Genomic DNA, 19,761 nt, shown 5'->3' on the forward strand with positions numbered 1-19,761 from the left:
ATATATGGATAAATGGATGGATGGATGGATGGATAAATGGATGGATGGATGGATGGATGGATAAATGGATGGATGGATGGATGGATAAATGGATGGATGGATGGATGGATAAATGGATGGATGGATGGATAAATGGATGGATAAATGGATGGATGGATGGATGGATAAATGGATGGATAAATGGATGGATAAATGGATGGATGGATGGATAAATGGATGGATGGATGGATAAATGGATGGGTGGATATATGGATAAATGGATGGATGGATGGATGGATGGATAAATGGATGGGTGGATATATGGATAAATGGATGGATAAATGGATGGATGGATGGATGGATGGATAAATGGATGGATGGATGGATAAATGGATGGATAAATGGATGGATGGATGGATGGATGGATGGATGGATAAATGGATGGATAAATGGATGGATGGATGGATAAATGGATGGATGGATGGATAAATGGATGGATATATGGCTGGATAAATGGATATATGGCTGGATAAATGGATGGATGGATAGTTAAATGGATGGAGAGTTAAATTTACATTACATTTACATTTTACATTTAAGTCATTTAGCAGGATCCAGAGCGACTTACAAATTGGTGCATTCACCTTATGACATCCAGTGGGACAGTCACTTAACAATAGTGCATTAAATGGATGGAGAGTTAAATGGATGGAGAGTTAAATGGATGGAGAGTTAAATGGATGGAGAGTTAAATGGATGGAGAGTTAAATGGATGGAGAGTTAAATGGATGGAGAGTTAAATGGATGGAGAGTTAAATGGATGAAGAGTTAAATGGATGAAGAGTTAAATGGATGGATAGTTAAATGGATGGAGAGTTAAATGGATGGATAGTTAAATGGATGGAGAGTTAAATGGATGGATAGTTAAATGGATGAAGAGTTAAATGGATGGATAGTTAAATGGATAGTTAAATGGATGGATAGTTAAATGGATAGTTAAATGGATGGATAGTTAAATAGAGAGTTAAATGGATGGATAGTTAAATGGATGGAGAGTTAAATGGATGGACAGTTAAATGGATGGAAAGTTAAATGGATGGATAGTTAAATGGATGGACAGTTAAATGGATGGACAGTTAAATGGATGGACAGTTAAATGGATGGACAGTTAAATGGATGGACAGTTAAATGGATGGATAGTTAAATGGATAGTTAAATGGATGGATAGTTAAATGGATGGACAGTTAAACGGATAGTTAAATGGATAGTTAAATAGAGAGTTAAATGGATGAATAGTTAAATTGATGGATAGTTAAATGGATGGACAGTTAAATGAATAGTTAAATGGATGGACAGTTAAATGAATAGTTAAATGGATGGATAGTTAAATGGATGGACAGTTAAACGGATAGTTAAATGGATGGATAGTTAAACGGATAGTTAAATGGATGGACAGTTAAACGGATAGTTAAATGGATGGATAGTTAAATGGATGGACAGTTAAATGGATGAATAGTTAAATTGATGGATAGTTAAATGGATGGATAGTTAAATTGATGGAAAGTTAAATGGATGGATAGTTAAATGGATGGATAGTTAAATGGATGGACAGTTAAATGGATGGATAGTTAAATGGATGGATAGTTAAATGGATGGATAGTTAAATGGATGGACAGTTAAATGGATGAATAGTTAAATGGATGGATAGTTAAATGGATGGATAGTTAAATGAATAGTTAAATGGATGGACAGTTAAATGGATGGACAGTTAAATGGATGGATAGTTAAATGGATGGATAGGTAAATGGATGGATAGTTAAATAGATGGACAGTTAAATGGATGGACAGTTAAATGGATGGGTAGTTAAATGGATGGACAGTTAAATGGATGGACAGTTAAATGGATGGACAGTTAAATGGATGGACAGTTAAATGGATGGATAGTTAAATGGATGGATAGGTAAATGGATGGATAGTTAAATGGATGGACAGTTAAATGGATGGACAGTTAAATGGATGGATAGTTAAATGGATGGATAGGTAAATGGATGGATAGTTAAATGAATAGTTAAATGGATGGACAGTTAAATGGATGAATAGTTAAATTGATGGATAGTTAAATGGATGGATAGTTAAATGAATAGTTAAATGGATGGATAGTTAAATGGATGGACAGTTAAATGAATGGACAGTTAAATGAATAGTTAAATGGATGGATAGTTAAATGGATGGATAGTTAAATAGAGAGTTAAATGGATGAATAGTTAAATTGATGGATAGTTAAATGGATGAATAGTTAAATGAATAGTTAAATGGATGGATAGTTAAATGGATGGACAGTTAAATGGATGGATAGTTAAATGGATGGATAGTTAAATGGATGGACAGTTAAACGGATAGTTAAATGGATGGACAGTTAAATGGATAGTTAAATGGATGGATAGTTAAATGGATGGACAGTTAAACGGATAGTTAAATGGATAAGTAATGGATGAATAAATGGATGGATGAACAGATGGACAAACGGATGGATGGCTGGATAAATGGAATGACCGCCTCGTCTTACCTCCTTGGCGAAGTCCTGTCTTGATTTGAGGTTGAGGTTCCCGCCCAGCCCTCTGATGAGACTAACCACAAACTGACCACGCTCTGTCACTCCACTCAGGTGGGACAGACCATTCAACACTGTCCCTACCAGACTGGTCTCCACCACCAAGTCATTCTGACAGACAAAGAGAGACAGAGAGTCAGAATAGTTTTGAACACAAGATATCCAATCCACAACAATATATTTGGGATAAAACTCCAATTGGCTGGAGTATATTTGTGGTAAAACTCCAATTGGCTAGAGTATATTTGTGGTAAAACTCCAATTGGCTAGAGTATATTTGTGGTAAAACTCCAATTGGCTAGAGTATATTTGTGGTAAAACTCCAATTGGCTGGAGTATATTTGTGGTAAAACTCCAATTAGCTAGAGTATATTTGTGGTAAAACTCCAATTGGCTAGAGTATATTTGTGGTAAAACTCCAATTGGCTAGAGTATATTTGTGGTAAAACTCCAATTGGCTAGAGTATATTTGTGGTAAAACTCCAATTGGCTAGAGTATATTTGTGGTAAAACTCCAATTGGCTAGAGTATATTTGTGGTAAAACTCCAATTGTCTAGAGTATATTTGGGGTAAAACTCCAATTGGCTAGAGTATATTTGGGGTAAAACTCCAATTAGCTAGAGTATATTTGTGGTAAAACTCCAATTGGCTAGAGTATATTTGTGGTAAAACTCCAATTGGCTAGAGTATATTTGTGGTAAAACTCCAATTGGCTAGAGTATATTTGTGGTAAAACTCCAATTGGCTAGAGTATATTTGTGGTAAAACTCCAATTGGCTAGAGTATATTTGTGGTAAAACTCCAATTGTCTAGAGTATATTTGGGGTAAAACTCCAATTGGCTAGAGTATATTTGGGGTAAAACTCCAATTGGCTAGAATATATTTAGGGTAAAACTCCAATTGGCTAGAGTATATTTAGGGTAAAACTCCAATTGGCTAGAATATATTTAGGGTAAAACTCCAATTGGCTAGAGTATATTTGGGGTAAAACTCCAATTGGCTAGAGTATATTTGGGGTAAAACTCCAATTGGCTAGAGTATATTTGGGGTAAAACTCCAATTGGCTAGAGTATATTTAGGGTAAAACTCCAATTGGCTAGAGTATATTTAGGGTAAAACTCCAATTGGCTAGAATATATTTAGGGTAAAACTCCAATTGGCTAGAGTATATTTAGGGTAAAACTCCAATTGGCTAGAATATATTTAGGGTAAAACTCCAATTGGCTACATTAATCCAGTTGATGCTATTGATTATGACCAGAAGAGGGCAGTGTCCGTATGTATCACCTGTTTAAGCACCCAGTCAAGGCCTCTGTGGAAGAAGTCTCCCATCCAGTTCTCCAGGTTACTGCGACACTCATCAGGCTGACCCTTCAGCCACGACTTGACCAACGCGCTCACATCTGTGTCCTCATCACTACAGAGGGAAGAGAGGGGTTGGAACATGACTAGAACATGAAGAGGTTAACCGATCAAGGAGCACACATACAAAACACACACACAAACCTGAGAAAAATCATGCCCATGCGTGAGATTGTGGCTGGTGAGGCACAGCTGAGGTCGTGGGTCTCAAAGACAAAGTTGACATTGGGTCCAAACTGGATCCTCTCTCCACTGGGCATGGTCAGAAGACGGTTGTCATCCAACACAGAGTTCAACGACTCGATCCACTCTGGGTCTATGTCCCCGTCACAGATGATCCACGAGCTCACCTCTGGAACACACACAAGGCTAACATCAGGGCACTCCCCTTCAACATTGCAAATAGACTGTAGCTTCCATCAATGTCATTTGTCTGAATCATTTCCAAGCCCCATACAGTTGAAGTGGGAAGTTTACATACACTTAGGTTGGAGTCATTAAAACTCGTTTTTCAACCACTCCACAAATGTATTATTAACAAACTAGTTTTGGCAAGTTGGTTAGGACATCTACTTTGTACATGACACAAGTCATTTTTACAACCATTGTTTACAGATAGATTATTTCACGTATAATTCACTGTATCACAATTCCAGTGGGTCAGAAGTTTACATACAATAAGTTGACTGTGCGTTTATACAACTTGGAAAATTTCTGAAAATGATGTCATGGCTATAGAAGCTTCTGATAGGCTAATTGGCATCATTTGAGTCAATTGGAGGTGTACCTGTGGATGTATTCCAAGGCCAACCTTTAAACTCAGTGGCTCTTTGCTTGATATCATGGTAAAATCAGTTAAAGCTTGCAAAAACTATAGTTGTGTGGAGTGGTTGAAAAACAAGTTTTAATGACTCCAACATAAGTGTATGTAAACTTCCAACTTCAACTGTGTACACACACAAGTTCAAAAGTTTGGGGTCACTTAGAAATGTCCTTGTTTTTGAAAGAAAAGCTCATGTTTTGTACATTAACATAAGATCAAATTGATCAGAAATATATTGTAAATGACTTTTGTAGCTGGAAACGGCAGATGTTTATGAAATATCTACATAGGCGTACAGAGGCCCATTATCAGCAACCATCACTCCTGTGTTCCAATGACACGTTGTGTTAGCTAATCCAAGTTTATAATTTTAAAAGGCTAAATGATCATTAGAAAACCCTTCTGCATTTATCTTAGCATAGCTGAAAACTGTTGTCCGGATTAAAGAAGCATTAAAACAGGCCTTCTTTAGACTAGTTGAGTATCTGGAGCGTCAGCATTTGTGGGTTCGATTACAGGATCAAAATGGCCAGAAACAAAGAACTGTCTTCTGAAACTCGTCAGTCTATTCTTGTTCTGAGAAATTAAGGCTATTCCAAGTGAGAAATTGCAAAGAAATTGAAGATCTCATCAACGCTGTGTACTACTCCCTTCACAGAACAGCACAAACTGGCCCTAACCAGAATAGAAAGACTGGGAGGTCCACAATTTAGCAAGAGGACAAGTACATTAGAGTGTTCTAGCTTGAGAAACAGACTGCTCACAAGTCCTCAACTGGCAGTTTCATTAAATAGTACCAGCGAAACACCAGTCTAAACGTCAACAGTGAAGAGGCGACTCCAGGATGCTGGCCTTCTAGGCAGAGTTGCAAAGAAAAAGCCATATCTAAGACTGGCCAATAAAAAAAAAAAGATTAAGATGGGCAAAAGAACACAGACACTGGACAGAGGAAGATTGGGAAAAAGTGTTATGGACAGACGAATCTACGTTTGAGGTGTTCGGTTCACAAAGAAGAACATTCGCGAGACACAGATTATTTTTTAAAGATGCTGGAGGAGTGCTTGACGCCATCTGTCAAGCATGGTGGAGGCAATGTGATGGTCTGGGGGTGATGGTCTGGGGGTGCTTTGGTGGTGGTAAAGTGGGAGATTTGTTCAGGGTAAAAGGGATCTTGAGAAGGAAGGCTATCACTCCATTTTGCAACGCTATGCCATAACCTGTGGACAGTGATTAATTGGAGCCAATTTCCTCCTACAACAGGACAATATAAACTATGCAAGAACTCTCTGTCTATAATGGAGTGGCCAGCACAGTCACCGGATCTCAACCCTATTGAGTTGTTGTGGGAGCAGCTTGACCGTATGGTACATAAGAAGTGCCCATCAAGCCAATCCAACTGGTGGGAGGAGCTTCAGGAAGCATGGGGTGAAATCTCTTCAGATTACCTCAAAAAATTAACAACTAGAACTCCAAATGTCTGCAAGGCTGTAATTGCTGCAAATGGATGATTATTTGATGAAATAAAAGTTTTAAGGACACAATTATTATTTCAAATAAAAATCATTATTTATAACCTTGTCAACATCTTGACTATTACATTTACATTTAAGTCATTTAGCAGACGCTCTTATCCAGAGCGACTTACAAATTGGACCATGACCATGGACTATATTTCCTATTCATTTTGTAACACATTTCAAATTAAATCAATTGGATTGCGCCGAATACAACACACATTACAGTGAAATGCTTACTTACGAGTCCCTAACCAACAATGCAGTTTAAAAATAATAATAATCAAGAAATGAATACGGACGGATGAGAATAAGAAATACATTTACATTACATTTAAGTCATTTAGCAGACGCTCTTATCCAGAGCGACTTACAAATTGGATAAAAGTAAAAGTAACAAGTAATTAAAGAGCAGCAGTAAAATAACAATGGCGAGACTATATACAGAGGGGTACTGGTACAGAGTCAATGTGCAGGGGCACCGGTTAGTTGAGGTAATATGTACATGTGGATAGAGTTATTAAAGTGACTATGCATAGATGATAAACAGAGGATAACAACAGAGAGTAGCAGCGGTGTAAAAGGGAGGGGGGGAAATGTAAATAGTCTGGGTCGCCATTTGATTAGGTGTTCAGGAGTCTTATGGCTTGGGGGTAGAAGCTGTTTAGAGGTCTCTTGGACCGAAACTTGGCGCTCTGGTACCGCTTGCCATGAGGTAGCAGAGAGAGAGCAGTATAGGACTAAGGTGGCTGGAGCCTTCTGACACCGACTTGTATAGAGGTCCGTAATGGCAGGGAGCTTAGCCCCAGTGATGTATTGGGCCGTTCGCACTACCCTCTGTAGTGCCTTGCAGTCAGAAGCCGAGCGATTGCCATACCAGGCAGTGATGCAACCAGTCATGATGCTCTCGATGGCGCAGCTGTAGAACCTTTTGAGGATCTGAGGACCCATGCCAAATCTTTTCAGTCTCCTGAGGGGGAATAGGTTTTGTCGTGCCCTCTTCACGACTGTCTTGGTGTGTTTGGACAATGTTAGTTTGTTGGTGTTGTGGACACCAAGGAACTTAAAGCTCTCAACCTGCTCCACTGCAGCCCCATCAATGAGAATGGGGGCATGCTCTCTCCTCTTTTTCCTGTAGTCCACAATTATCTCCTTTGTCTTGATCACGTTGAGGGAGGGGTTGTTGTCCTGGCACCACGCCAGGTCTCTGACTTCCTCCCTACAGGCTGTCACTGTTGTGTCATTGGCAAAATTAATAACGGTGTTGAAGTCGTATCTGGCCGTGCAGACATGAGTGAACAGGGAGTACAGGAGGGGCTGAGGGGCCCTGTGTTGAGGAAAGCGTTCTCACATAGGTGTTCCTTTTGTCCAGGTGGGAAAGGGCAGTGTGGAGTGCAATAGAGATGGTATCATCTGTGGATCTGTTGGAACGGTATGTAAATAGGAGTGGGTGTAGGGTTTCTGGGATAATGGTGTTGATGTGAGCCATGACCAGCCTTTCAAAGCACTTCATGGCTACAGACGTGTGCTACGGGTTGGTAGTCATTTAGGCAGGTTACCTTAGTGTTCTTGGGCACAGGCATTATGGTGGTCTGCTTAAAACATAATGGTATTATAGACTCGGACAGGGAGAGGTTGAAAATGTCAGTGAAGACACTTGCCAGGTGGCCAGAACAAGCTCGGAGTACACGTCCTGGTAATCGGTCTGGCTCTGCGGCCTTGTTGACCTATTTAAAGGTCTTACTCACATTGGCTGCGGAGAGCGTGATCACACAGTCTTCCGGTACAGCTGGTGTTCTCATACATGTTTCAGTGTTATTTGCCCCAAAGCGAGCATAGAAGTAGTTTAGCTCGTCTGGTAGGCTCGTGTAACTGGGCAGCTCTCGGCTGTGCTTCCCTTTCTATTCTGTAATGGTTTGCAAGCCCTGCCACATCCAACGAGAGTCAGAGCCAGTGTAGTACGAATCGATCTTAGTCCTGTATTGACGCGTTGCCTGTTTGGTGGTTCGTCAGAGGGCATAGCGGGATTTCTTATAAGCTTCCGGGTTAGAGTCCCACTCCTTGAAAGTGGCAGCTCTAGCCTTTAGCTCAGTGCGGATGTTGCCTGTAATCCATGGCTTCTGGTTGGAGTATGTACGTACAGTCACTGTGGGGACGATGTCATCGATGCACTTATTGATGAAGCCAATGACTGATGCGGTGTACTCCATTGGCCATGTGATGTGGTGTATTCCATACTCCAATGCCATTGGAGGAATCCCGGAACTATTCCAGTCTGTGATAGCAAAACAGTCCTGTAGCTTAGCATCTACTTCATCTGACCACTTTTTTTATTGACCGAGTCACTGGAGCTTCCTGCTTTCATTTTTGATGGAAGCAGGAATCAGGAGGATAGAATTATGGTCAGATTTGCCAAATGGAGGGCGAGGGAGAGCTTTGTATCAGTCTCTGCGTGTGGAGTGAAGGTGGTCCAGAGTTTTTTAAATATGGTTGCACATTTAACAAGCTGATAGAAATTTGGTAAAACTGATTTAATTTTCCCTGGATTAAAGTCCCCGGCTACTAGCCGCGCCGCCTCTGGGTGAGCGTTTCCTTGTTTGCTTATGGCGGAACACAGCTCATTCAGTGCTGTCTTAGTGCCAGCCTCTGACTGTGGTGCCATGTAGACAGCTACGAAAAATACAGATGAAAACTCTCTAGGTAGGTAGTATGGTTTACAGTTTATCATGAGATACTCTACCTCAGGTGAGCAACAGCTTGAGACTTCCTTAGATATCGTGCACCAGCTGTTATTTACAACAATACATAGTCCACCGCCCCTTGTCTTACCAGACACCGCTGTTCTATCCTGCTGGTACAGCGTATAACCAGCCAGCTGTTATTTACAACAATACATAGTCCACCGCCCCTTGTCTTACCAGACACCGCTGTTCTATCCAGCTGGTACAGCGTATAACCAGCCAGCTGTATGTTGATAGTGTCGTCATTCAGCTACGACTCAGTGAAGCATAAGATATTCGTTTTGAATGTCCAGTTAGTAGTTTAATCTTCCGCGTATGTCAGCGATTTTATTCTCCAAAGATTGCACGTTTGCAAGCAGAATGGAAGGAAGTGGGAGTTTATTCGATCGCCTACAGTGGCTTTCGAAAGTATTCACCCCTGTGGCATTTTTCCTATTTTGTTGCCTTATAACCTGGAATTAAAATACATTTTTGGGGGGGGGCTTTGTATCTTTTTATTTACACATCTTCTGGCCACTCTTCCGTAAAGCCCAGCTCTGTGGAGTGTACGGCTTAAAGTGGTCCTACGGACAGATACTCCAATCTCCTCTGTGGAGCTTTGCAGCTCCTTCAGGGTTATCTATGGTCTCTTTGTTGCCTCTCTGATTAATGCCATCCTTGCCTGGTCTGTGAGATTTGGTGGGCGGCCCTCTCTTGGCAGGTTTCTTGTGGTGCTATATTCCTTCCATTTTTTAAATAATGGATTTAAATGGTGCTCCGTGGGATGTTCAAAGTTTCTGATATTTTGTTTATAACCCAACCCGATCTTTACTTCTCCACAACTTTGTCCCTGACCTGTTTGGAGAGCTCCTTGGTCTTCATGGTGCCGCTTGATTGGTGGTGCCCCTTGCTTAGTGGTGTTGCAGACTCTGGGGCCTTTCAGAACAGTTGTATGTATACTCAGATCATGTGACACTTAGATTGCGCAAAGGTGGACTAATTATGTGACTCTGAAGGTAATTGTTGCACCAGGTTGTAATGCAACAAAATAGGGAAAAAGCCAAGGGGATGACTACTTCTGCAAGGCACTGTAAGAATTCTCAGAAGGCCCGCCCTTTGCCCCCTTTTTCTCCGCCTCCTCTTCACGCAAATGACGGGGATCTGGGCCTGTTCCCGAGAAAGCAGTATACCGTTCACGTCGGGCTCGTCAGACTCGTTAAAGGGAAAAAGGATTCTGCCAGTCCGTGGAGAGTAATCGGTCGTAAGAGACGGTAGCGGGAAAAAAAAAGAGTTCCAAAACACATAAATAAACAAACACAATCGGTTGAGGACACGTAAAACGTCTGCCTTCTTCGGCGCCATTATTACTTCATGTATGTTTTCATGGAAAACAAGGACATTTCTAAGTGACCCCAAACTTTTGAACGGTAGTGTGTAAATATATATATACACAATTTTCTAAGAATATTATTATATTACTGATGAATTAACTGTGACTTTTCAGATCACCCAGCAGTGCTATTTGCAGAGTTAGCTCCAGGTAAATGTTGCAATTCTTCAGCCATTCCTGGACCTGCGACCAAAAACTAGCTTCATATGGACACTACCAAAACAAATGATCTAATGAGTATCTCTTCGCAGCAGAATCTGCAGAGCTGGGATAGTTGTGTTCCCCATGTGCAGTACATAACATTCTACTGTTTGCAAGAATTTTGTATAATATATTTTTTTAAACTACGTTTTGATCCGGCTTCATTCTGTGCATCAGCTCATAAACCATGTGCCATGGAATCGGTACATTGAAAATCTCTTCCCAACTACTTTGCAGTCTGTATGGCTGTAAGCTGGAAGTTTTTGGTCCTTAAATTAAACTGGTATACTTTTTATTCATCACAGTTTTTCTTTAACCAATCTTGGTCTTTAATGCAGGTCCGACAGACAAGCTCCTTACATTCTCGCCCTTCCACTTAATGCTGCATTACTTGGTTGTAATCTTGGTCTTTAATGCAGGTCCGACAGACAAGCTCCTTACATTCTCGCCCTTCCACTTAATGCTGCATTACTTGGTTGTAATCTTGGTCTTTAATGCAGGTCCGACAGACAAGCTCCTTACATTCTCGCCCTTCCACTTAATGCTGCATTACTTGGTTGTAATCTTGGTCTTTAATGCAGGTCCGACAGACAAGCTCCTTACATTCTCGCCCTTCCACTTAATGCTGCATTACTTGGTTGTAATCTTGGTCTTTAATGCAGGTCCGACAGACAAGCTCCTTACATTCTCGCCCTTCCACTTAATGCTGCATTACTTGGTTGTAATCTTGGTCTTTAATGCAGGTCCGACAGACAAGCTCCTTACATTCTCGCCCTTCCACTTAATGCTGCATTACTTGGTTGTAATCTTGGTCTTTAATGCAGGTCCGACAGACAAGCTCCTTACATTCTCGCCCTTCCACTTAATGCTGCATTACTTGGTTGTAATCTTGGTCTTTAATGCAGGTCCGACAGACAAGCTCCTTACATTCTCGCCCTTCCACTTAATGCTGCATTACTTGGTTGTAATCTTGGTCTTTAATGCAGTTCCGACAGACAAGCTCCTTACATTCTCGCCCTTCCACTTAATGCTGCATTACTTGGTTGTAATCTTGGTCTTTAATGCAGGTCCGACAGACAAGCTCCTTACATTCTCGCCCTTCCACTTAATGCTGCATTACTTGGTTGTAATCTTGGTCTTTAATGCAGGTCCGACAGACAAGCTCCTTACATTCTCGCCCTTCCACTTAATGCTGCATTACTTGGTTGTAATCTTGGTCTTTAATGCAGGTCCGACAGACAAGCTCCTTACATTCTCGCCCTTCCACTTAATGCTGCATTACTTGGTTGTAATCTTGGTCTTTAATGCAGGTCCGACAGACAAGCTCCTTACATTCTCGCCCTTCCACTTAATGCTGCATTACTTGGTTGTAATCTTGGTCTTTAATGCAGGTCCGACAGACAAGCTCCTTACATTCTCGCCCTTCCACTTAATGCTGCATTACTTGGTTGTAATCTTGGTCTTTAATGCAGGTCCGACAGACAAGCTCCTTACATTCTCGCCCTTCCACTTAATGCTGCAATTACTTGGTTGTAATCTTGGTCTTTAATGCAGGTCCGACAGACAAGCTCCTTACATTCTCGCCCTTCCACTTAATGCTGCAATTACTTGGTTGTAATCTTGAATAGAGCAGACATTTCGGTATATTTTTGTTAGCTGCATGTGTGACAACTCAACCAATACTATTTATGATATAATTTACAAAGATTATATTATCCCCCCACCCCAAAATAATGTTTTTTCATCAATTAGTGTATTTGAGTTTAACCAGAATATATGTGCCTTATTTTCTGGTGAATTAAACTGATATTACAACCAACTTTCAACGTTCTTGTTTATCTTTCACCAACTTCTATCTAATAAGGCTATGGTTGTGTTGTGGTTGTTTCCTGGTAGTGGTTCTTACCCTGTGGTTCTCTCACCACCTGCCTGGCGCTGTTTGTGAGCACCCCGTCAGTCCACTCCCTAGTGTCCATGTCTATGTGACCCAGCAGCTGCTGGCGGGGCATGGCTTTAGGGTTCACTGTATACTGCTTCACCTAAACACAACATAACAGCATTCAGGACAGGCAGGGACAAAATCAGTGGTCAGTGGCTGAATCTTAATGACATTATTTTATTGTTTTTGACCAACTTTTTCTCCACAATTTAGATCTTGTCTCATCACTGCAACTCCCCAACAGGCTCGGGAGGCGAAGTTCCAGTCATGCGTCCTCCGAAACATGATAAACCAAACCACACTTCTTAACACCCGCCCGCTTAACCCGGAAGCCAGCCGCACCAATATGTCAGAGGAAACACTGTTCAACTGACGAGCGAGGTCAGCCTGCAGGCACCTGGCCTGCCACAAGGAGTCGCTAGAGCGCGATGAGCCATGTAAAGCCCCCCCCCCTAACCCAGATGACGCTGGGCCAACTGTGCGCTGCCCTAACCGACCAACCCTCCATCCATCCCTCCATCCATCCCTACATCAATCTAACCCGATCACGGTCAGTTGTAATACAGTGCCTTAGACCGCTGAGCCATTCTTGAGGCCACTCAAATTACATTCCATTAGTAGTTGGAATGTCACATGAATAAAACACGAATATGATTATGATTAATGATAACTAGGGCGCAGAGCCATGGGAGTGTAACAATAAAAGGATAGTGATTATCATGATTAATCAGGTGTGTACTCACCACCCTGCCTGTCCTGCCCAGGGCGGCACGCAGCATCCTCCACAGAGTAGATTTACCTGCCCCGCTGGGACCTACGATCACCACTCCCATACGCTGTCTCAACTGCTCACACAGCTCCAGAGCCTTCTTCATCTACAGAGAAAAACAACTTTATCTATCCAGCCAACCCTCTATCCATCCAACATCCCTCCATCCATCCAGCCAACCCTCCATCCCTCCAACCCTCCATCCATCCATCCATCCCTCCAACCTTCCATCCCTCCATACATCCAACCCTTCATCCATCCCTCCAAACCTCCATCCCTCCATCACTTCATACATCCAACCCTCCATCCCTCCATCCATCCCTCCAACCCTCCATCCATCCCTCCAACCCTCCATACATCCAACCCTTCATCCATCCCTCCAACCCTCCATCCCTCCATTCCTCCATCCCTCCAACCCTCCATCCCTCCAACCCTACATCCATTTAACCATCAATCCCTCCATCCAGCCAACCCTCCATCCATCCCTCCAACCCTCCATCCCTCCAACCCTACATCCATCTAACCATCAATCCCTCCATCCAGCCAACCCTCCATCCATCCAACCCTCCCTCCATACATCCAACCCTTCATCCATCCCTCCAAACCTCCATCCCTCCATCACTTCATAAATCCAACCCTCCATCCATCCCTCCAACCCTCCATCCATCCCTCCAACCCTTCATCCATCCCTCCAACCCTCCATCCCTCCATTCCTCCATCCCTCCAACCCTCCATCCCTCCAACCCTCCAACCCTACATCCATTTAACCATCAATCCCTCCATCCAGCCAACCCTCCATCTAGCCAACCCTCCATCCATCCCTCCAACCCTACATCCATCTAACCATCAATCCCTCCATCCAGCCAACCCTCCATCCATCCAACCCTCCATCCATCCCTCCAACCCTACATCCATCTAACCATCAATCCCTCCATCCAACCAACCCTCCATCCAGCCAACCCTCCATCCCTCCAACCCTACATCCATCTAACCATCAATCCCTCCATCCAGCCAACCCTCCATCCATCCAACCCTCCATCCAACCATCCATCCATCCAACCCTCCATCCATCCAACCATCAATCCCTCCATCAATCTAACCCTCATCCATCCATCCATCCATCCATCCATCCAACCCTCCCTCCATCCATCCAACCCTCCATCCCTCAATCCATCCAACCCTCCAACCCTCAATCCATCCAACCCTCAATCCATCCAACCCTCAATCCATCCAACCCTCAATCCCTCCAACCCTCAATCCCTCCAACCCTCAATCCATCCAACCCTCAATCTATCCAACCCTCAATCCCTCCAACCCTCAATCCATCCAACCCTCAATCCATCCAACCCTCAATCCATCCAACCCTCAATCCATCCAACCCTCAATCCATCCATCCCTCCATCCCTCCAACCCTACATCCATCTAACCATCAATCCCTCCATCCAGCCAACCCTCCATCCAGCCAACCCTCCATCCATCCCTCCAACCCTCCATCCCTCCAACCCTACATCCATCTAACCATCAATCCCTCCATCCAGCCAACCCTCCATCCATCCAACCCTCCATCCATCCCTCCAACCCTACATCCATCTAACCATAAATCCCTCCATCCAGCCAACCCTCCATCCAGCCAACCCTCCATCCATCCCGCCAACCCTCCATCCCTCCAACCCTACATCCATCTAACCATAAATCCCTCCATCCAGCCAACCCTCCATCCATCCAACCCTCCAACCCTTCATCCATCCCTCCAACCCTCCATCCCTCCATTCCTCCATCCCTCCATCCCTCCAACCCTCCAACCCTACATCCATTTAACCATCAATCCCTCCATCCAGCCAACCCTCCATCCAGCCAACCCTCCATCCATCCCTCCAACCCTCCATCCCTCCACCCTACATCCATCTAACCATCAATCCCTCCATCCAGCCAACCCTCCATCCATCCAACCCTCCCTCCATACATCCAACCCTTCATCCATCCCTCCAAACCTCCATCCCTCCATCACTTCATAAATCCAACCCTCCATCCCTCCATCCATCCCTCCAACCCTCCATCCATCCCTCCAACCCTCCATACATCCAACCCTTCATCCATCCCTCCAACCCTCCATCCCTCCATTCCTCCATCCCTCCAACCCTCCATCCCTCCAACCCTCCAACCCTACATCCATTTAACCATCAATCCCTCCATCCAGCCAACCCTCCATCCAGCCAACCCTCCATCCATCCCTCCATCCCTCCAACCCTACATCCATCTAACCATCAATCCCTCCATCCAGCCAACCCTCCATCCATCCCTCCAACCCTACATCCATCTAACCATCAATCCCTCCATCCAACCAACCCTCCATCCAGCCAACCCTCCATCCCTCCAACCCTACATCCATCTAACCATCAATCCCTCCATCCAGCCAACCCTCCATCCATCCAACCCTCCATCCATCCCTCCAACCCTACATCCATCTAACCATCAATCCTTCCATCCAGCCAACCCTCCATCCATCCAACCCTCCATCCAACCATCCATCCATCCAACCCTCCATCCATCCAACCATCAATCCCTCCATCAATCTAACCCTCAATCCCTCCATCCATCCATCCATCCAACCCTCCCTCCATCCATCCAACCCTCCATCCCTCAATCCATCCAACCCTCCAACCCTCAATCCATCCAACCCTCAATCCATCCAACCCTCAATCCATCCAACCCTCAATCCATCCAACCCTCAATCTATCCAACCCTCAATCCCTCCAACCCTCAATCCATCCAACCCTCAATCCATCCAACCCTCAATCCATCCATCCCTCAATCCATCCAACCCTCAATCCATCCAACCCTCAATCCATCCATCCCTCCATCCCTCCAACCCTACATCCATCTAACCATCAATCCCTCCATCCAGCCAACCCTCCATCCATCCCTCCATCCCTCCAACCCTACATCCATCTAACCATCAATCCCTCCATCCAGCCAACCCTCCATCCATCCAACCCTCCATCCATCCCTCCAACCCTACATCCATCTAACCATCAATCCCTCCATCCAGCCAACCCTCCATCCAGCCAACCCTCCATCCATCCCTCCAACCCTCCATCCCTCCAACCCTACATCCATCTAACCATAAATCCCTCCATCCAGCCAACCCTCCATCCATCCAACCCTCCATCCATCCCTCCAACCCTACATCCATCTAACCATCGATCCCTCCATCCAGCCAACCCTCCATCCATCCAACCCTCCATCCATCCATCAATCTAACCCTCAATCCCTCCATCCATCCATCCAACCCTCCCTCCATCCATCCAACCCTCCATCCCTCAATCCATCCTACCCTCCATCCCTCAATCCATCCAACCCTCAAGCCATCCAACCCTCAATCCATCCAACCCTCAATCCATCCAACCCTCAATCCCTCCAACCCTCAATCCATCCAACCCTCAATCCATCCATCCCTCCAACCCTACATCCCTCCAACCCTACATCCATCTAACCATCAATCCCTCCATCCAGCCAACCCTCCATCCAGCCAACCCTCCATCCATCCCTCCAACCCTACATCCATCTAACCATCGATCCCTCCATCCATCCAACCCTCCATCCATCCAACCATAAATCCCTCCATCAATCTAACCCTCAATCCCTCCAACCCTCCATCCCTCCAACCCTCCATCCCTCCAACCCTCCATCCATCCAACCATCAATCTAACCCTCAATCCCTCCATCCATCCATCCATCCATCCAAGTCTCCCTCCATCCATCCAACCCTCCATCCCTCAATCCATCCAACCCTCAATCCATCCAACCCTCAATCCATCCAACCCTCAATCCATCCAACCCTCAATCCATCCAACCCTCAATCCATCCAACCCTCAATCCATCCAACCCACAATCCATCCAACCCTCAATCCATCCAACCCTCAATCCATCCAACCCTCAATCATCCAACCCTCAATCCATCCAACCCTCAATCCATCCAACCCTCAATCCATCCAACCCTCAATCCATCCAACCCTCAATCCATCCAACCCTCAATCCATCCAACCCTCAATCCATCCAACCCTCAATCCATCCAACCCTCAATCCATCCAACCCTCAATCCATCCAACCCTCAATCCATCCAACCCTCAATCCATCCAACCCTCCCTCCCTCCTTTCTTCTATCCTCTTGACTAAACAGCTCATACAACTCCAGACCAGAGCGTTCATTATTTATGGGGAGCCCCACAAACACACGGCCACAGTCACCCACCTGGCTGGGTATGAGTACGAGGTGTGCCTCCTCGTAGACGGCCTGCAGTGCGTGGCTGAGGGTCCGATCCTCCACGTCAGTAAAACCCACCCCAGGGAACACATCTTGGACCAAGGCATCAAACCTGCTGCTGTCTGCAAATGTCAGCTTGGACATGGTGTTCAACCTCAGCGCCTGCACCACCAGAACACTCTCCTTGACTGGGGAACAGAGAGATAAAGAGAGGGGGGGGGGGGTAACACCGAGATAGAGAGGGAGGGGGACAGAGATAGACTTTAATGAAGAAGACAACTTCTCCATCCTGGAGGGGGAAAATCAATCATTTCCAGACTCAGGGACATGTACTAATATGTGGTGACCTAAATGTCTGACACCCTCAGCACACAGGGGAACAAACACCTACCTGGAGGTGACAGCATTCCCTCCCCCATACGCCCCCACAACTATGACAACATAACCAACAAAAACGGGTCACAACTCCTGCAGCTCTGTCGAACGCTGGGTATGTACATAGTCAACGGTAGGCTTCGAGGGGACTTCTATGGTAGATACACCTATAGCTCATCTCTTGGCAGTAGTACTGTAGACTACTTTATCACTGACCTCAACCCAGAGTCTCTCAGAGCGTTCACAGTCAGTCCACTGACACCCCTATCAGACCACAGCAAAACCACAGTCTACTTGAACAGAGCAATACTCAATCATGAGGCATCAAAGCCAAAGGAACTGAGTAACATTAAGAAATGCTATAGATGGAAGGAATGCAGTTTGGAAACCTACCAAAAAACAATTAGGCAACAACAAATTCAATCCCTTTCAGACAATTTCCTGGACAAAAGGTTTCACTGTAATAGTGAAGGTGTAGAAAGTCTAAACAGTATATTTCACCTCTCAGCTTCCCTGTCAAATCTAAACAGTATATTTCACCTCTCAGCTTCCCTGTCAAATCTAAACAGTATATTTCACCTCTCAGCTTCCCTATCAAATCTAAACAGTATATTTCACCTCTCAGCTTCCCTATCAAATCTAAACAGTATATTTCACCTCTCAGCTTCCCTATCAAATCTAAACAGTATATTTCACCTCTCAGCTTCCCTATCAAATCTAAACAGTATATTTCACCTCTCAGCTTCCCTGTCAAATCTAAACATCTCATATAGAAAACCGAAGAAAATGAACAACAATGACAAATGGTTTGATGAAGAATCCAAAAATCTAAGAAAGAAATTGAGAAACCTGTTCAACCAAAAACATAGAGACCCAGAAAACCTGAGACTACACCTTCAATGGAGAATCACTAAAACAGTACAGAAATACACTACGGAAAAAGATACCCGCTAATTATCAAAATCCAGAAAAGAGCCGTTAAATTCCCCAACCAACTAAAAGGAAGCAATTCCCAAACCTTCCATAACAAAGTCATCACCTACAGAGAGATGAACGTAGAGAAGAGTCCCCTGAGCAAGCTGGTTCTGGGGCTCTGTTCACAAACACAAAGACACCCTACAGAGCCCCAGGACAGCAGCACAATTAGACCCAACCAAATCATGAGAAAACAAAAAGATAATTGGAAAGAATTAACAAAAAAACAGAGCAAACTAGCATGCTATTTGGCCCTAAACAGAGAGTACACAGTGGCAGGATACTCGACCACTGTTACTGACCTAAACTTTAAGGAAAGCTTTAACTATGTATAGACTCAGTGGGCATAGCCTTGCTATTGAGAAAGGTCGCCATAGGCAGACCTGGCTCTCAAGAGAAGACAGGCTATGTGCACACTGCCCACAAAATGAGGTGGAAACTGAGCTGCACTTCCTAGCCTCCTGCCAAATGTATGACCATATTAGAGACACATATTTCCCTCAGATTACACAGATCCAAAGAATCGAAAACAAACCCGATTTTGATAAACTCCCATATCAACTGGGTGAAATACCACAGTGTGCATCACAGCAGCAACATGTGTGACCTGTTGCCATGAGAAAAGGGCAACCAGTGAAGAACAAACACCATTGTAACCCATAATTATGCTTATTTCTTTTCCCTTTTGTACTTTAACAATTTGTACATTGTTACAACACTGTATATATATATATATATGACGTTTGTAATGTCTTTATTGTTTTGAAACTTCTGTATGTGTAATGTTCACTGTTCATTTTTGTTTATTTCACTTTTGTATATTATCTACTTCACTTG

At 44.1% G+C, this 19,761-nt stretch overlaps 1 protein-coding gene across 1 annotated transcript in view; it reads right to left on the bottom strand.

The window, feature by feature from the left end:
• LOC124017319 (cytoplasmic dynein 2 heavy chain 1-like) overlaps nt 1-19,761 on the bottom strand; it is a gene marked incomplete at its 3' end in the record, with an annotated part of 103,285 nt that overhangs the window by 42,731 nt on the left and 40,793 nt on the right. The window contains exons 38-43 of the mRNA XM_046332573.1: nt 17,563-17,762; nt 13,285-13,416; nt 12,509-12,641; nt 4,099-4,306; nt 3,880-4,009; nt 2,546-2,701 (exon numbers count right to left, since the gene is read on the bottom strand). Coding sequence (XP_046188529.1) covers nt 2,546-2,701; nt 3,880-4,009; nt 4,099-4,306; nt 12,509-12,641; nt 13,285-13,416; nt 17,563-17,762 — 959 coding nt within the window. The remainder of the gene's footprint in view (nt 1-2,545; nt 2,702-3,879; nt 4,010-4,098; nt 4,307-12,508; nt 12,642-13,284; nt 13,417-17,562; nt 17,763-19,761) is intronic.

The sequence above is a fragment of the Oncorhynchus gorbuscha genome, unplaced genomic scaffold (genome assembly GCF_021184085.1).
Source record: "Oncorhynchus gorbuscha isolate QuinsamMale2020 ecotype Even-year unplaced genomic scaffold, OgorEven_v1.0 Un_scaffold_178:::fragment_2:::debris, whole genome shotgun sequence".
Lineage (NCBI taxonomy): Eukaryota > Metazoa > Chordata > Actinopteri > Salmoniformes > Salmonidae > Oncorhynchus > Oncorhynchus gorbuscha.